The sequence below is a fragment of the Parasteatoda tepidariorum genome, chromosome 5 (assembly GCF_043381705.1).
Source record: "Parasteatoda tepidariorum isolate YZ-2023 chromosome 5, CAS_Ptep_4.0, whole genome shotgun sequence".
NCBI lineage: Eukaryota > Metazoa > Arthropoda > Arachnida > Araneae > Theridiidae > Parasteatoda > Parasteatoda tepidariorum.
This window is the reverse complement of record NC_092208.1, coordinates 743655-757254: the sequence shown is the minus strand read 5'-3', so window position 1 is coordinate 757254 and position 13600 is coordinate 743655. Positions and strand designations below refer to the sequence as shown.

The following is a 13600-nucleotide window of genomic DNA, read 5'->3' as shown; positions in this document are numbered from 1 at the left end:
GAAAACAAAATTTCAAAACTTTATTTTTTTTTTAAACTAACTTTTTTGCACTATTATTTAATAATCTTTCAGGCGAAAAACATTTTTAGGATTTTTGTAGTAACCAATACTTGAGTGAAAAATTTTCAATCAAACTGAAATTATAGATAAATTTGCCGAGCAAAATAATTTTTATTAAAAAAAATTTCATTCTATTTAGAAGTAACAATCCGTTCATCATCCAGAAACAATGAAAAAAAATTTGCAGCAATTGTTGCTAGGTTGATGAGCGAAGCGAGCAGGGGTCATAATCCTCTAATGAATGGCAAAAGGCAAACTTTTGCGTATTGTTAGTGATAATGATTTAAGACCCACCTCTGGAATTATAGCAAGCAACTTTTTTCTTTGGCATTGGAGGCATTTCTTTCTTTCTCTTTTTACCTTTGATGCGCATTGCGGAACATTTTACGATCAGGCTTAATCATATCGGATGTTCAACTCTGTAGTTCAGTTATTTCGAATCCGAAGACTGCTGGATCATGCATTACGACACACTCTTGAGTAGAACCAATCTCTACATTTGCATTACATCAAGAGAAAACCATCACATGATTAGCAGACAACAATGGGGCTCATGAACCATCTACCAGTGGGCCTCTACAGTTTCGGTCAGCACTGTAATCAATGCGAGACGGGAACAATAGACCAGCCATCGCAGCGATTAGAGTCACCTCAATGGGTGACAAGTGCTCCATCCCTTGAGCAATTTCGCTCTTTCGCTTAAGCATTTGCATGGACGGTTATGACTTTGATGTCTCCTTCTTGTGACAGGGGCTCCATCCCTTGAGCAATTTCGTTCTTTCGCTTAAGCATTTGTATGGACGGTTATGACTTTGGTGTCACATTCTTGTGACAGGGGCTCCATCCCTTGAGCAATTTCGCTCTTTTGCTAAAGCATTTGTATGGATAGTTATGACTTTGATGTCTCTTTCTTGTGACAAGAGCTCCATCCCTTGAGCAACATGGCTCTTTTTCCCAAAGCATTTGTATGGACAGTTATGACTTTGCTGTCATTTTTGTGAAAAGTACCCCATATCATATCATATCCATATCAAATCCAAAGGTTGCGGATTCACATACTGCTCCATGTTAACGTTTAACTGCAGTTCTACCATAAAATCATCCCAAAGATAGGAAAATTATAAATTAGACCCCTCCCCTGGGTTGTTGGTCTTAGGAATATAAGATTGCTATAGTTTTTTTTCCTATGCATTGCAAGAAGGGATTTGTAAGCATTCTAAAAAAGGAAACTCACCTGCTAGTTTCTTGTTCTCTCGTGTGAGAGAGGCGATCGTGCTCTTGAGATTCTCGATCTCGTGATGTGCCTTCTGGAGATCGGCAATCTTGTTCTTGAGGTCTCTCTGTGAGGTCTCGAACAGGATGGTCATCTCGTCCACTTTNCATTAGAAGGAGACACCAACCTTTGAGTAATTTCGCTCTTTTGCTTAAGCATTTGTGTGGACAGTTATGACTTTGGTGTCACTTTCTTGTGACAAGAGCTCCATCCCTTGAGCAACATGGCTCTTTTTCCCAAAGCATTTGTATGGACAGTTATGACTTTGGTATCATTTTTGCCACAAGTACCCCTTATCAAATCTTAACTAAGACAGCGGATTCACATACTACTCCATGGGAGCATTCAACCACAGTTCTGCCTTAAAGTCATCCCAATGATAGCTAAGTTACAGATTAGACCCCTCCCCAGGGTTGTTGATCTTACAAACATAAGATTTTCATAATTTTCTTTTTCCGTGTATCGCAAATACTGTAGCATTGTAAAAAAGGGAAACTGACCTGCTAGTTTCTTGTTCTCTCGTGTGAGGGAGGCGATGGTACTCTTGAGATTCTCGATCTCGTGATGTGCCTTCTGGAGATCGGCAATCTTGTTCTTGAGGTCTCTCTGTGAGGTCTCGAACAGGATGGTCATCTCGTCCACTTTGGTCTTCAACTCAACGTTGATCTTCTCCACTTGGACCACCCTCTTCTCCAAGACTTGCACGTGACTGGTTGCCTGAGCAAACAAAACAAAAATCATACATTAAACCGCTAGTAAATTAAAAAAAAAAATTCATTGATATTTTTTCAACAAGATACTGCCCTGCGAGTGTAGAAACAAGATAAATAAGCAAAACGTAACCGAATTTTGTAAAAAAAAAAATTTTTTTAAAAATTGAATTTTTGAAAAAATTTTGAAACCAAAATTTGCAAAAAAAAATTTTTTTTTTGAAGTATGTAGCTTACACTACAAAATTTACAAATATAAAAAAAATCTCAATTTCAAAGTTTATTCGCTTGTGTTGATTTCTCTATCACAAGATCGTATTCACAGTTGAAAAAAAATATTGGTATTGTCACATCATAATATTGCTTTATGCAATGAAGTGTATTATCCTTTATGTCTGCAGCCCATGAACATTTAAGCTTAAAACATTGATAAAAAAAAATCATAGTTGTGCGATTTAACTAGTATTTGAACCATGGTATGACAGCCGCCTCCAATATAAACCACACTAAAATATTAAACTAGGTTGGGTTTTAACTCTATTCCCATTCCTGTTTTTCAATATTATAGTGTAAAAAAGCGTGCAAACTCTCAATTTTCAAAACAATAACATTTAACTGGACATTTAACAGACTAATTGCATGGTATTATTATTGGTAAAACAAGTACCGGTGTTTCTAAAGAGACTGGCAAGCTAGCCTTGCGATTGCATGGCTAGACCTAGCTTATATATTATTATATTATATTGATATCCGTTGTTGAACAGACGACCCAATTTGGGGGTTTGCGACTATTTGTTCAACTCTGTAGCCTTGTAGTTTTAAGCCAATTTAGAAGACAAGAAAACTCCAGGATCAGTACCCCCAGAGGTTTTGATTTGCTATGTGAACATGGAGGACTTTGCGACTCGACAGATTTAACGAGCATCAGTCTACACGGGGAGTCTTCGGCCGGCCGGGATCGAACCCACGAAATCTTGGAAATGGGCCCTACCCACCGGCCTCCCAAACCTAGATTATAGTCCTAATTGACTAATGGACAGTCCTTTTAATACTTATTCCTTAAATTTACATATATACGTAAATTTATTTTTACATAATACGGAGTCCTTTTTACCAGAAAAATTTGATACAATAAGTTGTCAAATTATTTCAAATGTTTGTTCAAGTTATTCCTGTTTAAACTTGCAAGCACGAAGTAATGGCTCATATTGAGACAAAATAGGGTTCTAACTCAATAAATAATGAAACTTACTGCAAATTTGCTTGATATATTAGGGTTCAAAGTATTGATATTACGAATCAACATTGAACTGATTTTTTTTATGAAAACGTAGACCGAAATAATTGTCTGTCTGAACACGATGCCTCAAAAGGTAAAAAATTTCATTTGTGTATGTTAGTTAAGTGCCACTGTCCAATATACATTTGCCCGGTATGCCCTAAATCAATATTTTTTAAGGTCCAGTAGCACTGCCCGGTATACATTTGATCGGTATGCCCTACATCAATGTTTTTTTAAGGTGAAGTGTCGCTGCCCGGTATGCCCTACATTAGTGTTTTTTAAGGTTCAGTAACACTGCTCGGTATACATTTGATCGGTATGCCCTGCATCAATGTTTTTTTAAGGTCAAGTGTAACTGCCCAGTATGCATTTAACTGGTATTTCAAACACTGATGTTTCTCTTAATCTATCCTCAGCAGATTTTAAAATATCGAATAAATATAATATCAACGAATAAATTAATATCAACGAATAAATTAGTATCAGCGAAAAATTAATATCAACGAATAAATTAGTATCCGCGAATAAATTAATTTCATATTCATATAAATTAATTTCATATATATTAATTTCATAACAAATATTTCGGACAATGATCAAAGTGACTATGGGATTGTTGACATTCACCGGTGAAAGTCGACATTCTTTTGACTTCGGTTGTTCACGGTAGCATAGTTGTCATAAAACTTAAAAGGTTTTTCTTTCTCGAAACGAAACATTCTCCTCTCTGCCATATTTGTATTAAATTCGTTCAATTATATTCTAAAAATAATGAAAAAAGAAGTTTTTGCAAACAGGCGAATTCATGCTATATTTCTCACTCATTTACAATTTTTTCGAACAACAATGATCGGCAGCCCTTGTCATTGTTAAAAACATAAGCTTTTATTTCGAATGTTTTATGCTCGAATAAAGCAGAAACTTTTTTTGTGTGTGTTTTTTGCTATGTCTCGTCTCTTGCCACAAATAGTTGAATAAAAAAATTGTTATTTCAACGGCTTCTAGTCATATTTACATAAAATTTAAATGCATATTTTTTTGAAGATATGTATTTTCTTATTTTCTTAAAACGGTCTGTTGCCATTTTTTAAAAAAAATAAAGAGAATAAGAAAAAGATGTTCCATAAAAATACTATAGTACTATATGTGTCTAAATGTTTTTTTAATGTATATTCTCCTATAGCATTTTTTTCTTCTTTTTTCCCCCGAAAGAATTTTGATAATGACCCATTAAAAAATATTTAAATGACCGAATTTCTTCATCTCGAAATTATAGTTTCCACAGCTACCACATTGAACCTATGATCCATAACGTAATTTGTATCATGTAACATAGGAAAAAAGTTCTCTTCGTATCCTATTGAAATCCGATCGTATCCTATCCGATAGAAATGGTCAAATATATGAGCTCCAAAAATTTACCTAATCAGTTAGAGAAAAATTGAATGGATTTAAGGTTTGCTGCGTGCTCTTTAAGAAATTCTCACCAAGTTTTTACAAGATTTTTAAACAAATGATTAAGGTTTAGACGTAGTGTAAATATTTCGATTGGTCTGCCATTCAATGAAAAATATTGTTTGTTTTTGTCATAAACACCATCTGCTTAAGGCATTTGTTACAAAAATGGGAAGATTAGTTCATTTAATAAAACAAACTTGTCATCGAGAGCAAGTTATTTAGCGGATAGTGATCGGAATTTTGACAAATATAAATTTTTTTTTTGGCATAAAATGACAAAAAATTCTTTTTGCATCAGTAAGAAAGTTGCATCGGATTCGGAGCTACAGTTGAAATATTTGAGCATTCTAGCTAGTCGGAAAGTAGTCGACATTTCGATTACCAGGTTTTCCCTATCTGCTCATGACATTTGTTACAAAGATGGGGAAGATTAATTCCACTAATAATGAGAACTTGTATTGTAGTCGAGCACAAGTTCCTCAGCTGATCATAAAGTGGTCGGAATTTTGACTAATATTACTTTTGTTTGGCATAAAATGACAAAAACTTCTGTTTGTATAAGTAAGAAAGTGATGGAAACTTATATTGTCATCAGATTTGGAGATATAGTTAAAATATTTGAGCATTCTAGCTATTCGGAAAGGAGTCGATTACCAGGTTTTCCTGCTAGGCTGAATGAAAAAACCGACTCACCTTTTCGAGATCCATGACAAGGACTTCCACTTCACTCTGCAGTCTGGACTTTGCTTTTTCGAGGGAGCTGCATTTGTTGAGGAGAGCTTCCAGTTGTTCTTCATATTCAGCAGTCTTCTGGGTGATTTTACGTCTGCACACAAGAGAACAAACAAGTTGTACAAAATGCACACTTTTTTTCTGGGGGGGGGAAGATAATTGAAAAGTCTACTTTATTATTTTCTTTTTCTGATCTGAGTATCGAATTAGGGTCAAATGCAATTAATTTTATTTCTTGAAAAAAGTCTCTGTCTCGTCTGCAATCTGCAGACAAAAGCGGTTTATTCTAAATATGCACTTTAAATTATTGTAGTTTATTTACGTCATTCTAGAGGTGACTGCCTGGGAAACATCCCTGAGAATGATCCGAAAATATTCCATCACAATTTTGATCCTCTGCAGAGGGGATGTCCCCCCTCGATTCGGTAGCCCGAAGGTCTTCGTGCTAAGTCGATCACTTTACTGTAGAACAGTTTAACGAAGACCCATGCAGCACATCCTTGGTCCTTTCGTAGACTGATCCAAGCTGTCACCCACCCGCACACTGACCACAGCAAGTGATGCTTGACTTCGGTGTTCAACTGGGAACCATGACTGAAAGATCGGTCCACTGTGGGACGTATTTTAAAATAAAATTGATGCTCAACATAAAAGGAAAGGAGGTAAATGTGCCCCTTTCATCATTTAGTTTGTTTTTATTGTTTCTGTTAATTTAAATATGTGTATTCGTTTATAAAGATGAGCTCACTATGACGACAATTAAGTCTGCTATTGCGCATTGTCGTTATAACAGACTCTTACTGCACATATTGCAGATGTATTACACAAGGAACAGTAGCTCTCAGTTCATACCCAGAATGTAGGTAATCTTATTTGGTCTAGTCTCAGTTCGTACCTAGAATGTAGGTAATCTTGTTTGAACCTACTCTCAGTTCATACCTAGAATGTAAGTAATCTTGTTTGAACCTACTCTCAGTTCATACCTAGAATGTAAGTAATCTTATTTGAACCTACTCTCAGTTCATACCTAGAATGTAGGTAATCTTATTTCAACCTACTCTCAGTTCATACCTAGAATGTAGGTAATCTTATTGGAATCTACTATCAGTTCATACTTAGAATGTAGGTAATCTTATTTGAAGCTAATCTCAGTTATAGAAATTTTTATTTCACATACTACGAGAGGATTTATTGCTACATGAATGGTTTATAGTAATACCAGAAACTCCCGATTTTGCAATTTAGACACTGTTCATTTTTAAGAACAGGAGCAGAAAAATGAAAGTTAAAAATTTTGATTGATGTTTTTAATGAATTGGAAATTTTACTAAAAATGATTAAATTTATAAAGCATAATAGAAAAGCATAAAAGGCATTAGTGGATAATGAAGCAAATGCTTTAGGGAATAAAAGAAAAAAATTAGTAATGGAAAAAAAATATCGCCTCTTTATTATAAGTCATAAAACAAGTTCCTTGCTTACAAATTAATTAAAATAATGTTGTGATAACACATTTAAATTGCATTTCCTTTATTAAAATAAATGTTGTGATAACACATTTAAATTTCATTTCCTTTATTAAAGTAAATGTTGTGATAACACATTTATCACAACATTTATTTTGTATGGAACCAAAATAAAAATATGAAAAAAAATACTTTTTTAAAAAAAATAAAAGCTTGTAACATAGCTTTTTTTATGTATTAAATTTAATTTACGTGAATTTGAGCTATTCTATAGCACTTATTTCAAAATACTAGAATTGATCATTTTTGTTTCTTTCATTTCTTCCGGGTTTTTTTTTCTTCCATTTACTTCTAATCTCCAAGAAGAAATAGGTTAGAAGTGCCAATCTTGGTATTAAGGTACAACATTCCATCCTGAATATTGAGTTCCAAAAATCACCGCTTTTCCGATGAATCATTATTAATAATCATCAAAACTAGTTTATTTTCCATATTGAAAGAGGAGACTTTTATTGGTTAGACTCATTTAAATGATTCTATCCAATAGATTTGAAATTTCAAAGCCAATTGTGCTCACCTCCAAAATTAGTTATAGATCTTTTTATTCTTTGGGATTAATATTTTATGCTCTATTTTATATCCAGCGTTGAAAAGCGGGACCATTTTTGAGTTTGTGACTATCAATGTTCAGCCTTTTGACTTTGATCCCACCCCAGAAGACAAGAGAATTCCTTAATCAAGCGTTAAGAGCAAGCTAGTCTCCGTGGAGGGCTTTTTAATGAAACTGATCCGTATTTGCGTTACAGGGAGTTACGAAATTGTACAACGAGCAGCTCGACAGCAATTTAACCAATGGGATTCATCTTTCACTGGGAATTATTTTACATTGACCATCACTGGAATTCGATCCTGTGGTCACCTCATGGGTCATGGGACGGCCATTGTAGGTTATTTAGGGCGAGGATTCGAGTACAACAGTCCCTGGCCAAATCATTAGACGCACAGTAAGATTCTATGCAAAATCTTAATTATCTATGCAGCTGTATTGTTTTTACTTGTTGTATGTTCGTGTATCAATGGTTTAACGTTTTAATGCAATGCGTTAAAAATAAATGCATATTTTATCCTGGATCACCTCATGGGTCGGGACTGCCATTGTAGGTTATTTAGGGCGAAGATTCAAATACAGCGCGTCAAGGGCGATCATTAGGAAACACCATAAATACAGAAAATTACTCTGAGAACAATAGATTGACCGTGCTTACCTGAGTTCTTCCACTTCATCAGCATGAGCCAAGCATTCTGTTTCATATTTCGTTCTGTAGGTGGCGCACTCTCCGTTTGCTTTCACCAATTGCCTTTCGATGTCAATCCTCAACTCAGACTCTTCATCCAAATGTACTTTGTAGGACTCTACATCCATCTCTAAGGTGTGGACTGTTTGTTCCAACATGGAGCGTCTCTATACAAAAACATAATTTGTACTATACTATAAAGGTATCTTAGTTACTGAGAATGACAGAAATGGTCAGTTGTTGACTTTCACCGGCGAATGTTGAGAATCACGTACTCGCTTTGGAAATATATATACTAGGTCTAGTTTAGTGCCACTGCCCGGTATGCCCTACATAAATGTTTTTTAAGGTCAAGTGCCAATTCCCATTATGCATTTAATCGGTATTCCAAACACTGATGTTTTCCTAATCTATCCTCAGTAGATATTAAAATATCGAATAAATATAATATAATATCAAGTTGGATGTAACAAATATTTCGGACATTCACCAAAACAACTATGTGATGGTTGACATTCACTGGTGGTCTTGATTTAGGTCATTCACTGTAACATATATATATATATATATCTTTTTGAAAAATATGCAAATTAGGTATGACAAAAATTTTTTTCCAGTGGGACAGAAAGAAAAACGCTATCTAATAAACGAAGGTACATTGGGAAACATCAAAACCAGTTTTAGTGCCTCTTCACAACAGTTAAATATTTACTTTATATTTAATAATATTCTGAAAATTAGTTTTTTTCAAGCTTCTTTCAACATACATTTCAGAAGTGTAGCTATAGTAATGTTTACGGTATTGTTGGAAATGGTCGAAAAGAAATACCTTAATATTATCAACATTAAAATGTTCCGATTTTAAAAAAGAAGGCATTGTTGAAAATGCTACCACTGGTCGACAGTAATTTTTTTTTACATTTTACCCGATGGTTCCTAGTGAAGGTCATTCAAAACTTCTTTGTATCTTTCGGCAATGAAACAATTTTTGATGCGTTTCCTCCCTCTATTCTCTGTTTTGATTTGTTAGATTTTGGAAGTGTTTTTGTTTCTTATTCGCTAAAGACCCACAGAATTCTTAAGCCCTAAATTCCAAGAACGATTTTTAAAATTGCTAATTAAGAGTGATCATAACGCATCAACCTTTACAGTGTGCGCAAAAAATAAACGGACCGTCGTTAATAACTTTTGATCTAATGATCGGATCTTCACGTTCTAGGACTCGATGGTTCGAGGGGGTGACTTCAAATATGCTATTCAAGAAGCGCAGACGATAATGCAAAGCTACGAAATCAGACACAAAAACGTACTTTCTCTGAATGAAAAAGCAAACCTCTTTTTAGACGGATTCTGATTTCTGACCCCCTAAATATAGAAGGTTGCTGAAATCTGGAAACATGTTCACAATCCATAGTTTGGACTCCTTAATGTTAATTCGATTTTTTGCGAATTTCGCTCTATCTCGAGAACTTTTTGAGAGAATTAAAAAGAATTTTCGCAGAATTATGTAATTCGTTTGTCCAACAATAATTCCATGCAAAAAAAATTTGTAAATATTCACTATTTTTTTTAATTTTAATTAGTAACAATCAAGAAGTTTTGAATTGTCAGGTATAAAATGCTTGCATCATTTTAAAGTACGTATTTTAAAATGGCAAAATACAAAATTCAACCGAAATGGGCTGAATAGTTTCTGAGAAATCGAATTTAACCCTTTTGAAGGACGTGGTAAGTATACTTACCGCCACGTTTTACCACTTTTAATTTAGGTTTCCATTTTTCAATAACTTCAGCTTTCTTGAAGTGAGTTTGAATAAAATTGGTAACCATTTGTCACTTTCAAAAAAGCGTACAAAAGTTATAAAATACATAATTCCTTTTGAAGTGTGTAGCATTTAAGGAATTTATTTTATAAATAAAGAAAAATAAAAGTTAGTAAGTTCCTAATAGGTCATGTTAAATATATTCACCACCAAAAAAATGGCATTTTTATAAACTAAATGAGTTCTTCTCTTTTTATATCAATTACTGTTCTTAAAACAATTCCAAAAATACTTTAATTTACCTTTACTAGAAATAAAGGGCCCGTTAAAGGGTTAAAATATACAACTTTCTTAAAATTCTCTTTCTCACAAACTCTTCAAACGAATTTGATTATTTTCTGTATTTTACCTTGAATAATTTCAAACTTTAATCTGATGCAAAAAAAGAATTTACCTTACAATTTAATTTTTTTTTAATTATTACTAAATAAAATTATAAAAAAATAAGAAATATTTACGAAATTTTGTTGTTTTTTTCATAGAATTTTCTTTGGACAAACGAGTCTTATAAGTGCGTTCAAAATTGTTTCAATTCGCTTAAAAAGTTCTCTAGATGTGGCGAAATACGGAAAAAATCAAATTAACATTAAGGGTTCCAAACTTTGGACCTGTCTCCTGACCAAACTATTGGGACCCTATTTCCCGAATTGGGGCTACCCCCTATATTTTGAGGGGCGGAAATCCAAATCCATCGGAAAAAGAAGTTCGTTTATTCTAAAAAAGGACGTTTTTAGTGTCTGGTTGCGTAACTTAAAATATCGTTTGCACTAATTGATTGGCATATTTGAGGTCGAGCCATTAAAACTGAGTAATAGAACGTGAACATTCGATCGTTATATCTAAAGATATTCAGTGTGATCTGTTATTTTATTTTGCGCACTGTACAATAGGATAGGTCCCAACTTTACTAATTCAAAAATCGAAAACTTTACTTTTAAAATACTAATTTTCAAATGAATAAATTTTTATCACGGGTAAGATATGCTCGTAAAGGTGAGGCGACATTTTTTTGATTCAAATATGGATAGCTGTGGAAAAATACTTAAAATAGGCGGAATAGTACAAAACGGGAATTCTCGGTGGAACTCCAATTTTAACTAGAAGTTAACATAACGTTTTTCTGCATCAAAGATCTCGCTTAGTTATTTTAATAACAAGTATATACCAATAATAAAAAATAGATGTTTTTTTTAAATTATTTGTATTTCAATATTATTTTTTCATTTTACGTTTTGAAAATATCTTTACTGTTTTTTCTCAATAATTTCTTACTTATTTCAATCTACCATTCAATTGTCTTAAGTAAACACTTCAATTTTTGAACATTAAAAATTATGCATTTTTTAAGGTCATGAAGAATTTCGGAAAGGGAGGGTGCAGTACAAAAAAGTTGAAAACCCTACTTTAAAGACCGTATATTATCTTTTAAATTACAATTTTGTGTTCGCTGATGGGTTTGCTAAAAGTTTCAATATTTAGTTTCAAAATTAAGATCAATGAGGGTTTTTGGAACTTTCCAGTTTTTAATCCAAAGTCACGTGAATTTCCTAATAATGAGTTCAAAATAGTAAAAACTAGCAAAAATGATGTTTTTTTTTTTAGTATCATAATATACTAAATAAAAAATTTCTATAAAGAAGTTATTTCAAAAGTAGTATAAAATTTTGAAAATCACTATTAAAAAATGCCTTTTGTTAAATGATATTTATTTAATTTATTGTACATATATATTAAATAAACATCCATTTATAAGAAATTAATAATAATAAGATAATAATAAGATTGAGGATAAATTTAACGAAAAAATGTCAAAAAAATTGTTCGATAGCTGAAAATATCAACCAAAATATATAAATGAAAAGGTAAAACAGAAGCATTTTTACCGTGTCCGCATAAGAAACTGGACAATAGTTTTTATCAAGTTTCAAAATTAGTTACATAGTTCATCAGCAGAGGGCGTAGCAAACTAAACAATCGTAAACACTATTTTAAAGCAACCAGCATTTGCAACAACAACGCGATGCAGTCCAAGGGCAAAATTAACGTACGTCCGTTTTATTATTTTCAGTTAAAACGATCTGATATGCAATGGAAAATATTATTTTACGGATATAGATCAGGGAATATTGCTGAAATGTTAATCTTAAGTTCTATTGCAAGCCTATCAACAAATCAGTGATGTGTTGTTTTGCTATAAATATTTGAATTTTAATCATTTTTAGTTCAATTTTTAACACCAGCCGAGCCGAGCCATGATGGCTCAGGGAATAGAGCCTTCCAATCAGGTGAACCGAGTTCGAATCCCAGCAATGGATGGTCGATTAGAATTCCGCATCTGGCTTGTACCGACCAAAGAGCTGACGTAAAATATCTTCAGTGGTTGACGGATCATGGGTTAGAGTCCCCTTGTCGTCAGGCTAACCATGGGAGGTTTTCCTCTCCATGTAAAGCAAAAGAGGGTTAGTTCCACCTAAAGCCCTCCACGAAGGCAAATTTCTCCCAATACTTGTTCCAGGAGTTTCCTTGTCTTCTGGATTGGGTGCAAAATAACAAGGCTACGTTGTTGAACATTAAAAATTAGGATGGTTGTTCAACGATGGCTATAAAATAAAATAAAAAAAATACATCCGTTTTAATACTTTCAGTTGAAATGGTCTTATATGCAATCGAAAATATTATTTTATCATTTTTACAGTCAACAGTGCCATCTTTTGACGAAATTTGTAACTGATTTTGAAATTTGGGTGAGAAAATGGGTAGCACATTCTTCTGGTCTGGTTTCCTAAGCAGCACAGCTAACTGTATTTTCCTCCAATTTTTTTAAAATTATATTTTTGAAATCATTGGAGACATTCAGTTATTTTGGTTATTAGACTATTTACATTCAGTTATTAGACTATTTTGGAGACATTCAGTTATTTTGGTTATTAGACTATTTGCATTTAGTTATTAGACTATTTTGGAGCCATTTAGTTATTTTGGTTATTAGACTATTTACATTTAGTTATTATGGACTGTTTTGGAGACATTTAGCTATTTTGGTCATTAGACTACTTACATTTAGTTATTATAGACTATTTTGGAGACATTTAGAAGAAGCAAACATCACAAAGTGAATTACCCTTTCTTCGTCTTCGTGTTTCCTTCGCAGATCTTCCAGTTGAGATGCCAATTGAGACTTGATGTGATTCACATTGTCGAGTGACATTTTATATTCTTGCACTTCCTTCATCAAATCTGAGTTCTCTGAGCTCAGTCTCGATCTCTGAGCTGTGATTTCTGTAACGGATCGGCTCAACTCCTCGATACGGATGTTCATCTCGTGGATGGTCACCTCATACTTCTCAACTGTCTTCTGAGCTATAAGCTGAAACAATAAAGAACATTAATGGGCAAATTTTCCGAAAAGTATAGAAATGTTTTCATTGGATACTTCCAAGCGAGGACAAGGGAGGACAGCCATTTAGGATCGAATTACGCACGTCGCTTGCATTAAATCTC

At 33.5% G+C, this 13600-nt stretch overlaps 1 protein-coding gene across 1 annotated transcript in view; it reads right to left on the bottom strand.

Annotated features, from left to right (window-relative positions):
• Window positions 1-13600, bottom strand: part of LOC107441917 (paramyosin) — a gene marked incomplete in the record, with an annotated part of 88303 nt that overhangs the window by 34015 nt on the left and 40688 nt on the right. Inside the window, 5 exon segments of the mRNA XM_071180861.1 lie at window positions 1295-1460; window positions 1684-2050; window positions 5477-5609; window positions 8247-8443; window positions 13221-13466. Of these exon segments, the coding sequence (XP_071036962.1) occupies window positions 1295-1460; window positions 1684-2050; window positions 5477-5609; window positions 8247-8443; window positions 13221-13466 (1109 nt within the window).